This window comes from Nicotiana attenuata, unplaced genomic scaffold (genome assembly GCF_001879085.1).
Source record: "Nicotiana attenuata strain UT unplaced genomic scaffold, NIATTr2, whole genome shotgun sequence".
NCBI lineage: Eukaryota > Viridiplantae > Streptophyta > Magnoliopsida > Solanales > Solanaceae > Nicotiana > Nicotiana attenuata.
This window is the reverse complement of record NW_017673828.1, coordinates 39,776-52,314: the sequence shown is the minus strand read 5'-3', so window position 1 is coordinate 52,314 and position 12,539 is coordinate 39,776. Positions and strand designations below refer to the sequence as shown.

General features: G+C 33.9%; 1 protein-coding gene across 1 annotated transcript; it reads left to right on the top strand.

Moving 5' to 3' along the window:
- The first annotated feature begins 9,711 nt into the window (after positions 1-9,711).
- Positions 9,712-10,053, top strand: LOC109217393. Its single transcript, XM_019381632.1, has one exon. It carries the CDS (start codon positions 9,712-9,714, stop codon positions 10,051-10,053), a length of 342 nt encoding a protein of 113 aa, XP_019237177.1.
- Positions 10,054-12,539: the final 2,486 nt, after the last annotated feature.

Here is a 12,539-nt window from a genome sequence, read left to right as displayed (position 1 = left end):
GTAGTTTTTTGATCCCCTTGTGTGGGAATTTTCCACGTAAAAATCCTCTGCCTCATTTACATACTGTTTTATTAAGTACTCTCAGTAGAACCTTGTAGAGGACCAGGTAATCTACGATGTGGTGGACCCATACAAACTAACACAGTTGTCTGAGCTTCAGTCGCTTGGTTATAATCAATAATTTGTGGTTCAACATCATTCCTATTTAAGGACACCACAATATCAATCTCTTGAGCATGAACGCGCGATGTATTAATTTCAACTTGCTCTTGTTGATAAGCATCTTCACTCGGTAATACTTCATCTTCAATTCCTGTAGAATTAATATCCTTTTCAAGCATATTAAAAAGGGCACGAGGATTTGTCTTCACAACAACAAGCCAATCTTTGTTAGACATGTCGTCCACATAGAAAACTTGTTCACACTGAGATGCCAACACAAATGGCTCATTTGTATTCAAGGCACAGCGAGTATTCACACTTGTGAAGCCATATTTGTCAATCTTATATCCTTTTCCTAAGTGATCCACATCCCACCAATGACATCTGAAGAGGTAAACTTTCTTATTTCCCGCATAAGACAACTCGTAAATGTCCTCCAATATACCGTAATACTCCTTTGTTGAGTCTAAATCATCTCCTCTAACAAGAACTCCACAATTCTGTGTTTTTCTTCTCGACTCTATATCTCTTGTCTGAAATCTAAATCCATTCACCATTAATGTGGAATATCGAAGCACAAGAGGTCCAGGACCGAGTGCTAAGCTTATGAGATCATCATTTGCATGTCCTTGTGCAGATAGTTGTAAGATCTACAAAAGACAAACAATACTTTTGTAATCAATAACATATGTGATAATAACATTAATATTCAACATGTCTTTTTATTCATCACTTACATGTGCACGAAACCAATCAAAAAAGTCATTGTTATGCCTTCCATCCCCTATTGCACCTTGTCTTTCCATCTCTTTGGTGTGTTCCCAACATTTTAATAATGGGTTAGTTAGGAAAACGTAATTGAACTATCCTAATACAAAATTATCTTGAAGTTCTCCAGAAACTTACTCAAGAAACAGCCAAACTTCTTCACAATTTTGAAGCACATATATGGATGCTTGGTTGAACTCATCACGAGATAGTGTGGCGGGATCTAAACCACCTTTTATTCGTCCACTATTTTTAAATATAGATATCTCACCATGTGACACAGATTCATCATCATTCCTAGCTGGCCTTTTGAACTTGGTTGAGATATTCTTTAAGTAGCGCGAGCAAAATGTGAGGCTTTCTTCTGCCAAATAACCTTCTGCAATTGAGCCTTCAGGACGAGCATAGTGGCGAACATACGACTTAAGTATTCGCAAATACCTGTATACAAATGACTAGTTAAAAATAATGTGACATTCTGAAATTATAATATTGAAATTTAAAGGATAACACGTTACCTTTCAAAAGGGTACATCCACCGATATTGAACTGGTCCACCTAGTTTTGCCTCTCTTGCCAAATGAATGGGCAAATGAACCATGACATCAAAATACACGGGAGGAAAACCCATTTGGAACTTGCACAATGTGATAGCAATTTCAGCCTCTAAGATATCAAGATCTTCAATTGTCAAGCACTTAGAACATAAATTCTTGAAATTTTTTCCTATTTCGATAATTGGTTCACTCACTTCCTTAGGCAACACACCATAAATTGCTAATGGAAAAATATCTTCCAATAATACATGGTGATCATGACTTTTTAATCCATGTATCTTTTTCTCTTCAACCTTGACACACCTAGAAATATTTGATGAAAAGGCATCAGGAACCTTCAAATTAGCTAAGAAATTACACACCTTCAGCTTCTCTTCTGGGGATAATGCGTAGCATGCTGCTGGTAACAACACATTGTTCCCATCCTGAATTGGATGCAAACCTTGCCTAATACCAAGGTCCACCAAATCATATCTACTTTTTAACGTATCCTTTGTCTTCCCAACCACATTCATCACAGTTGATAAAATGTTATGGGACACATTTTTTTCTATGTGCATCACATCAAGGTTATGTCGTAACAAAAGTGTCTTCCAATATGGCAATTCGAAAAAAATACTTTTTTTCTTCCAATTGTAAGCATTATTAGGGGCATTACGCTTTCGCTTTTTTCCTTTACCGAAAGTCACATTAGCCAACCCTTGTAGTTGCATAAGTACATCATCACCTGTTAAATGATTAGGTGCAACTCCCTTTTCCACTTTCCCATCAAATAACTTCCTATTTTTGCGCCATGGATGGTCTAATGGAAAGAAGCAACGATGCCCCATATAACACAATTTACTACGTAATGAAATCAATTGTGTATCTTTGTTGCAACAAGGGCATGCAAATTTGCCTTTGGTTGACCATCACGAAAGGTTTCCATATGCAGGAAAGTTATTAATTGTCCACATGATAGCCGCACGCCTCATAAAGTTAGATTTTGAGTATGTATCATAAGTCTATGCTCCATCCCATAATTCTTTCAATTCTTCGATCATCAGTTGTAAATATACATCATATCATTGCCTGGACACTTAGGACCTGGAATAAGAAGTGTCATCATGAAATACTCACTCTTCATGCAATCCGGGGGGGGGGGGGGTAAATTATATGGAACTAGTACGACTAGCCATATACTGTGGTTGGAACTCATGTTCCCATAAGGATGGAACCCATCGCTTGCTAAACCTAATCGAACATTTCTTAATTTAGCAGAAAAGTTGGGATGTTTCTCGTCAAAAGATTTCCATGCCATAGCATCAGACGGATGTCGCAAGATACCATCATCAACACGTTCCTCCTTATGCCACCTCATCTTTTTTGCTGTCTCTCTTGCCATGTATAATCTCTGCAGTCTTGGTTTGATAGGAAAATGTCGCAAGACTTCATGAGCTACTTTCTTGCCTCCATTCTCTTTTGACTTCCATCTAGACTCACCGCACTTAGGACATGATTGTGCATTGGCATGCTCGTGCCAATATAAGATACAATCATTCTGACATGCATCTATTTTGGTGTACCCCAAGCCTAAGTCTCGAAGTACTTTCTTTGCTTCATAAAAAGAATTTGGAACAAATGACTCCACCGGAAGAACTTCTTTAAAGAAGCTCAACAAGTCATCCATTGGTTTGTTGGCTAATGATTAAGGCACTTCAAGTGAAGTAATTTAACCACAAAAGACAACTTCGACACATTTTTACAACCAGGATAAAGTTCTGTCTCATCATCTTCAAGTAATTTGTAGAACTTTTGTGCTTGCAAATTTGGTTCTTCATCGTTGTGTAAAAGATTATTTGCATCAGCTGTATTCACATATCCATAAGCATCATGAATCATCCCAGTAATATCATCTTCTTCAGCATTATCATCCTCTACTTCATCATTGTTTATCACATCAGAATTTTCAACTCTTACTAACACCTCTCCGTGCAAGTGCCACACTTTATAACTGTCCCAAAACCATTTCTCAACAAGTGTCTTCTTATTTGGATTTTCAACATGTACTCTGTATTTCTACACCCTTTACAAGGACATCTGATCACAGTGCTCACATTTGGTTGACTGTATGCCCAATTAAGAAAGTTATCTATTCCTTTAATATACCTTTTATCACATTTATTCTTAATATTCCGCCAACTTCTATCCATTGCTATTTTCTACAAAAAAAAATGCAATCAAAAAAATTTAAGCACGTCACTAATCAAAACTAACCACGTTATATAAGCAAGTGTTGAACTCATCTACACGAGTACTAACACTAGGATATAAGACTTTAGAAACATAGTAAATGAGAACACATTGAATATTCTAAAAACTAATTTAACACCAGTATTTGGTCTTATAGAATAACTAACATTAATTCACCTCTAAAGTGCAATAATTTTATGTTACTATAGGTTGCCAATTCTGACCTTAAATCATTTTAAGCCATGAGAACTTTGCATTAATGTGCTTAAAAAGTATTATCTCATTACCCTTTATCATAACAAATATAATGAACTCTGAAGCTTATTTTTAAGACAGTGAAATCAAAATTCATTTTCAAATCACACAACAAGCAATAGGAATGAACTTGAACTAATCAATATGAAAAGCAGAAACCAAATCAACAACTATATCATTTGAAAGAGATGTATTTTTAATCAAAATAATCCAAAACCTTCCAAACTCTGTATGATACAAGGAACTAAATTACATAGGAAATCAAATATGTTGACAATAACATGTCATCGATCTCCAAACAATTATCCTAAATTCTAAGGGACAAAATTTAATCTTTAAAGGCAAAGTGTATTGTCGATACTAAATCAACGTATAATATTGGACATAAACCATATAATAGGTCATGTGTGAAGGGGGCAATTAAATTATAGCTATTATAATTTACCAAACTATTAAATATAATATCTAATGCTATGGATTAAATTGTGCAGATTTCTTTCTCACTAATTATGCAAATTTATATTTGTTCTACTATTGGACATAAACCAGTAAGCGAGGTGATTATTAGCCGCAACTAATATATAACTTTTCCTAAAAATATATGTAAATATGAAGCATAAGCATGTTAAAATCAAGTTTAACAGAAAATTCAATTTGATCAATCGGAAGTATCCATTAAATCAACTCAACCAATTTAATAGAAAACCATAACATCATGAATTTTGGAGTACTTCGAGTGAATTCACATAAAACACAAAGAGGGAAAAACATATTGCCTGGAGAAATCTGAGCAGAAACGGAAATCTGATCTGAGCAGAGAAGTTTTTTCGCTGGTTTACTTTTGAGAGAATTATAGTTGCACCATAGAAGTTCTTTCCTTAGGTTTTCTTTTATTTGGAAGAATTGTAGTTGGAAAAGAGATCTTTTTTTCTTATTGAAACAAAATTGTAGGGTTCTTTAGTTCCTGACTTATTCGTTTTGCGGGAAACAAAAAGTTGTATACTTTGGTTTTCCCACTCTGTTTTCAGAAAAAATTTAATTTTATTATATTTTAAAGAATTTAAATTACTGTATCTGTGGCGATTAAGTCGCCACGCATTCTTATACGTGGCGACTATCTATGAATTGCTACTAAAATTTTTACATCAAATTTTTATTTTTGCGAAAAAGTGAAATTTAGCCGTATAGTTGCAAGTATTTGTTGCGACCTAAGTTTATTTGTCACTAAAAGTATCCTTTTCATGGCAACTATGATAGTCGTCACCAAAGCTGTAATTATTTGTGGCAAATTTAATAAAACGCCACTAAATCACCTACTTTTTGTGGTGACTAATAGAGTCGTTGTTGAAATCCGTCACTAAAAACCTTATTTCTTGTAGTAGTATTACACACCAAAACTTTTAAAAAGTGTGTCACGCACTTTTTTTGCCATGTATCACACACGTGTATTACACATAAAAGAGGCACGTGAAAACTAAAAAATTCATTTGAAATTAAGCTTTTTCCTTTTTTTTTTTAAAATTATTTCCCTTTCAAATTAAAAAAAAATAAATATAACCCATGTCTGCTTCCCCAACTCCAAACACCAGTGTTTCTTCTCCTCTCCTACCCCCCTTGCGTTTCGTCTTCTTCCCCAACCTCCATTCTAGTTTTGTCTACCCCTCACGTTTCGTCTCTTCAACCCCCATGACCTAGAAGAAAAAAGAAGCTATTGGGTCTTGTAAGAATTACCATTATTAACTTTTTGAAAAAGCTTGAAAATTTAATCGGTCCTGTTGATTTTGGTGTTCCATGACCTAAAAAATTAGTTTGAATTCGTGATTATTGTTGAGTAAAAATTTACATAGGTGATTAATGCAGAAAACACCATTAATAAGTTTGAAGCTCTGCGTTTGAGCTTGAATTTGAAATTTTGTAAAAGGATTTGTGATGGATGTTGTTAAAACTTTTTAAAAATCGACAAAGAGTTGAATCTATAGTTAGGGAAGAAGGTTGTGGTAGAAGGGTTGGTATAGTATGGTGGTGGTGGAGAAGATGATGGGTTTGGTGGTAGTATAGTGGTGGTGGGCTGGGGATTTTTTTTTTCTTTGGGAAGATGAGGAGGGGGGGGGGGGGCAGAGGTTTTTTTTCCAGTTTTTCTTTTTTCTTTTTCCCCCTCGATTTATGACACGTGTTAGATGTTGATTGGCGCATGTTATAGCAATCGTTAAGCAGATGTGGTCAAACATCAAAGTGATGTGTAATTGACACACTTTTAAAAAATTTGGTGTGTAATAGTATTCCCGTGTTTAACAAGTATGTAGGAGGAATTTGGGGACAAGGTCGATGGGTAAAGTATGTATTTTGCCTATAGAAAAATATCACAAAAATAAAATACTAGTAACAGATTTTCATCATATCAATAATCAAGACATGTTTCACAAAATAAAAGACGAGATTTCAAATCTCAAGTCAAGACCATAACCGTCGCAATGCATAACTCAAATGGTTCAATAGGTCCAAACTCATAATGCAACATGTAAAATCGTCGCTAGATTCTAGGGGTGTGCATTCGATTTATCGATTCGATTTTGACCCTTATCGATAATTACTTATCGATTATCGATTTGTTACATATGCTTATCGTTATCGTTTCAATAAGGTTTCGATTTTTTCGATCTCGATTTCGATAACAAATAATCGATTCGATTTATCGATAAACCGATTCGAATGCACACCCCTACTAGATTCAATATATACAATTGTTACAACCGTTGCAAAAAAACCGTTGCAATAGACGCAATATTAAATTTAGTACTGTATTATGTAAATCTCTCTTCTTTTCAGATCTGCATATTAGTATCAACTGGATAAATTCATGCTTATGCTTAAACTTTTATTCCTCTATGTTGCAAAATTTATCAGATCATGAAGTTTAATCATGTCATACTCTATACAACTTCTTCAAATAATTTTTACACATTAATAAAGGTAAACAATAATAAAAAATAAAAATAAAAGTGAAAGATGTTGCGGAATAGAAAAAGAAAGCAGAGAAAGAATTATTTTCTTATTTCCTTTGTAGTTTTTCATTTTTCTTGTAAACCTTATTTCTTCATCATTTGTTTATGTAGGATATATATAATATAAAGAAGCTGAGTTGCATCTTGCATGAAAGGATTAAATGCATGGCTGGGGCTTATAAATTTGTTCTTCATCAACTATACGGTTGGAAATTATGTCAGTTAAATTCTCAGAAACTAACAAAACGGTGTCAATAACGCTCAATAAAAGAGTTACTTAATTGGAGAGAAGAAACAGCTAGCTAGTATCAGACTTTCAGATATGAATGAACTGAACAATAGCTAGCAAACATTCAAGAAAACCTTATTAATACCATAAACATTTATTGATTTTGTTTAGTAAATTAAAAGACCTCATCAACTTAATTACAAACCAGCATGCATACAGAGAATGTTGGTTTACTAGGTGTTAGCAGGGGGATGTAGTTATAGGTTACTAGGTTCATTTGAACCCAATATTTTTGGCAGGGAGCATAAATTTAAAATTCATTATAATTATAATAAATACTACTTCATGAACCCATAACATTTTAATGCTAAGAACCTTAAAGGTGGAACCATAGACCTTAGATCTTACATCCACCTCTGGTATTGGGTTAAAGTTTTCATGAACACGTATGGCAATGTTGGGAGATGGAATTGAGAACTAGTGGTGGCAAAATGGATTAAAAAAGTTATAAATTCATATTATCCATTGAAATATGGGTCAGAAAATGAACTTTTTAAAAAGCGGGTCAAATATGGATAAGAACCATATTATCCACTTAGAAAATGGATAAACAATGGATAAATAATGGATTTTAACGTTTTTAAAGCCTCAAATTGGGGGTTCTCAAGTTTAGAGGACGAGAAATTCTCCCAAAAAGTGATCATATTAAAAAAGTTTATGGGTAATATTGTTATCCGTAACCATATTATCCGTCGGTTAACTCGTTTTATATCCATATTAAATATGGGTCGGGTCGGATAAATTATCCGTTTTGCATTATCTATTTTTTGACCCGCTCATATTCGACACGACCCGCCCGTTTGCCACCCCTAGCTACTAAAAATTAACCATTAAAGATTAGGTAAACATTTTTTCTTGTGACATTAAAAATATGTAAACATCAAATAAAGAGAGTACTCGACATGTGCTCTATTAATGTAATGCTTTAACTAGGTTAGGTTACACAACGAAAATATAGCACGGTAATGACCCCGGGCCAAAGGGTAGGCATTCAAGCCTTAACCGACTATTTTTTTTATATTTTTTTATCCAGTGATGGTATAGAATTATTTACTAAAATCACGCCTGACAAGCTAAGTGCAAGTAAATTTCTATGATAAGTATAAACAAGTAACTCGATAAACATGACAATTGAATTGGAAAACAGGTTAAATTGTAATAAAGGTATACATAAATCTTAATATTATCATTGTTAAATTCTATTTTTGTTTTAAAGTCGGGAGGAGTCGTTCTAACCTTGAATTAGTCCAGATAAAAATATATTCTTAATGTATTGGATAAGGAATAATAAATGTTGCATGTGAGGAATTAAAATGTACTTCCTCTGGTCCACTATAATTGATGTTTTTGTGCTTTTTTTTAGGTCCATAATATTTAATTCTTTCAGATATCAAGAAAAAATTAGCCTTTTTTTCCCCCAAAGTTGTCGTTGGAATAAAGAGCATAGGAGTATTTGTTATATTTCTAATGAACAGATTAAGGTTAATATGACCAATATTATTGTTAATATTGTTAAAAGATTCCTTAATATGTGTGAAAACACTCAAAAATTCAATTAAAGTGGACTAAAGAAAGTATAGTTTAGCCGTTAAATGACATCATGATTATATTTCCGTTATAGTGATAAGCTTTAACTCCTGAGAAAACGATATTTTCCTAACTTTAATGAAATCGTCCCTTGGTTAGACTTTTAATGAGGTTTAATTTATAAGTTGCAAAAATTTACTACCTCAAGAATCTACACGAACCTAATAAATAACTCAAACCGCTATTTATCTCTGCCCTATGAATTTTACTCTTTTTAACTGCTTTACCGAAATCTTCTTCATTACATTTTACCTCAAGTTAAGTTTTCAACTCCTCTAGTCTTCTCAATAATATTCCACGTAGTCCTATTGTATCAAAGTCGCAATCACAATTAATTCTGCACTAAATAAACCTCATAACTTCTCTTTCTTCCAACTTACTATATAAATCTTGGCCAACTTTGGTTCTTTCCTCCCACTTCAAGCATACTTTCTTCCCCTCAATTCTCACTCTCTAAATTGGCTACAAATCTTGATCTACTATTAGGTAAATTATCAACTCTTCTCATCAAGGTAACTATATCTTCTTGACATGGTCACACCTCTTTTATTTATTTATTCTTAACCTTGGTTTTTTTCCTCATATTTGTTTAGGTTAATTCTTTAATTATGGGATCTTCACAAAAATAACTCATGACCAGATTCATTGTATAATTTTCAAGCTGGTATACATAATATATACACTATTTATACATGGTTATACAGTCAAATCTAACTGCATACATAATAACATGAATTATAAATATATTTTACACTTACATGCTATTCTTAATTTAAGCTATTATTTATTTCTTTTTATAATTTTTTTAATTATATATATGAATATAGGATTTCGTGGCATAAAGTATCAAGAAAATAAAATGAACTATAACAAGGAGAGGCATGCAATGCCTGACTTGAAGCTGAACTTATCACCACCAAGGGCAATTTCATCAAGTAGATCGTCATCATCTAATTCTTCTTCTTCTTCAACGGAGAGATCATCACCAGCAGCCAGCTCCTGTGTTTCTCGAGAACCGAGCCCAGATGATCAGTTTATCGGTTACCCTAGCAGCCCAGAGACAACTTCAATGATGCTTGTGGGATGCCCTAGGTGTTTAATGTATGTTATGTTATCAGTGCATGAGCCAAAATGCCCTAAATGCAAGAGTACTGTTTTGCTTGATTTTTTCCATGAGGAAAGAATCGAGAACTCCAAGTGATGAACTCAAGAAACAATCATATTCTCTTTGCTTTAAGCCTTTTACTTAATTTAGGTTTTAGTTTTGGCTGTCTTGATATCAATTTCTTCTTTTTTATTTTTTTTGGTCTTGATTGTGTGGAATTTCGTATTAGTTTTTGTAGCCAATTGGGACCTACTATATACGGTTGGTCCTTCATGTTAAAATTTTGATGTTAGCAGCTCATATATATATATTTACTGAATGCATCAATTTTTGTTGAGACAACCCCCGTTATTACCTTCATTAATTACACAAACTTCAAATGTTTCCGATGATTCTTTAGTAGAATAATTTTTACACTGACATAATGTCATTATCTATTACTTAATGAAATCATATTTCTCGAAAGTAATATTCCACTTTGTTCTCTTTACTTGTCCAGTTCGTATTTTGTATTCCCTTTTAAAAAAATTAATTAAATATTTATTTAATAAATTATTCTTATTAATGGTACTTTGGAAATTTCAATTTGACTATTAGTACTCGAATTTGTTTGGAAAATAATAACTTAATAATCNCTAAATGCAAGAGTACTGTTTTGCTTGATTTTTTCCATGAGGAAAGAATCAAGAACTCCAAGTGATGAACTCAAGAAACAATCATATTCTCTTTGCTTTATGTCTTTTACTTAATTTAGGTTTTAGACTTGATTGTTTTGATATCGACCTTTTTTTTTTTTTGGTTTTGATTGTGTGGAATTTCTTATTAGTTTTTGTAGCCAATTGGGACCTGCTATATATATATATATATATATATATATATATATGGTTGGTCCTTCATATTAAAATTTTGATGTTAGCAGCTCATATATATAGTTTCTATCTTTACTAAATGCATCCATTTTTGTTGCGACAACCCTCGTTATTACCTTCATTAATTACACAAACTTCAAACGTTTGGAGTTCATTATAATTTAATTCTGTAAGATGCTTGCTTCACATGGTTTGTTGGAACTTGGAACTTGGAACTTGGAACTTGGAAGATATTGTATGTTCTCAATTAAGCCATTTTTAAGCACTACCCCCACGCACTCTCCCCTTTGAAAAATACTAGAAGTAGGGGTGTACAAAGAAAACTAATAAATCGTACCAAATGAATAATCTGAGTCAAACCGAGAGGAAAAATCCGATTATGGTATGGTTTGATTTGGTTTGGTGTTGGAAGAAAAAACCTGACCATAATTGGTTTGGTGTTGGAAGAAAAAACCTGACCATAATTGGTTTGGTGTTGGAAGAAAAAACCTGACCAAAATTGGTTTGGTTTGATTTTAACTAAAAAAAGTCAAACCGAGACCAAACCAACCCGGCATTACATATACAAATTTTTTAGATATATTTAATACATAAATATACTTATTGTGATGTAATTTATAAATGTTTCTTAATCTTTTTCATAATTTTATCTTTTAACGTATTATTTCAAGGTTGGACTTAGAACTATGTTCCAATAAGTTTTATAGCCATTAATATTAGTAACTCAAATAATGCTAACAAAAGCCCAAATCAAACTTACATCAATACTAATGCTAACAAAAGACATTCAATTCAATACTAGCAATGACAATGTATTGAATATCTATTTTTGTTTTGCAATGATTTTGTAACGACCCGGTGGCCGTTTTAAGAATTTTCGCCCCGATCCCCTATTAACTGCATTCCCCGTGTTTGTTTCTGCTGTTGTGAGTTGCCGGGAGGATTTATTTGGAGCTTCGGAGAGTTCTGGGACACTTAGTCCCTAAATGAGAGTTTGAGTTTTAGAATTTGGACCATAGTCGGAACAATGTGTAGACGGCCTCGGAATGGGATTCCGTTAGCTCAGTTGAATGATTTCAGGCTTAGGAGCGTGTTCGGATTGTGTTTTGGAGGTCCGTAGCTTATTTAGGCTTTAAGTGCCGAAAGTTGAATTTTTGAAGTTTCCGGTTCGATAGTGAGATTTTGATCTAAGGGTCGGAATGGAATTCTAGAAGTTGGAGTAGCTCCGTAGTGTTGAATGTGACATGTGTGCAAAATTTTAGGCCATTCGGACGAGGTTTGATAGACTTTTTGATCGAAAACGTAAATTGAGAGTTTTTGAAGTTCTAGGCTTGAATCCATGGTTAATTTGATGTTCCGATGTTGTTTTAGGTGTTTTAAGGATTGGTATAAGTTCGGATAGTGGTATATGACTTGTTCGTGCTTTTGGTTGAGGTCCCGGGAGCCTCGGGATGATTTCGGATGGTTGACGGAGAGTTAGGCAATTGGAGTTGGCAGCTGAAGTTGTGTTTCCTGTCATAACCGCACCTGCGTGTGTGGGACCGTAGGTGCGGCGCCGCAAAAGCGGCTATGTGATCGCATAAGCGAAATTTGCCCAAGGCTCAAGGACCGCAGGTGCGGCTGGTTGACCGCAAATGCGGAGCCGCAGATGCGGCCAAGCGATCGCAGATGCGGACCCAACCCGTTAAGTGAATTTTGCACCTGCGATGCCTT

Bases quoted from the DNA above. Each gene is read 5' to 3' on its own strand.
- LOC109217393 (XM_019381632.1), top strand. From the start codon at position 9,712: ATGAACTATAACAAGGAGAGGCATGCAATGCCTGACTTGAAGCTGAAC.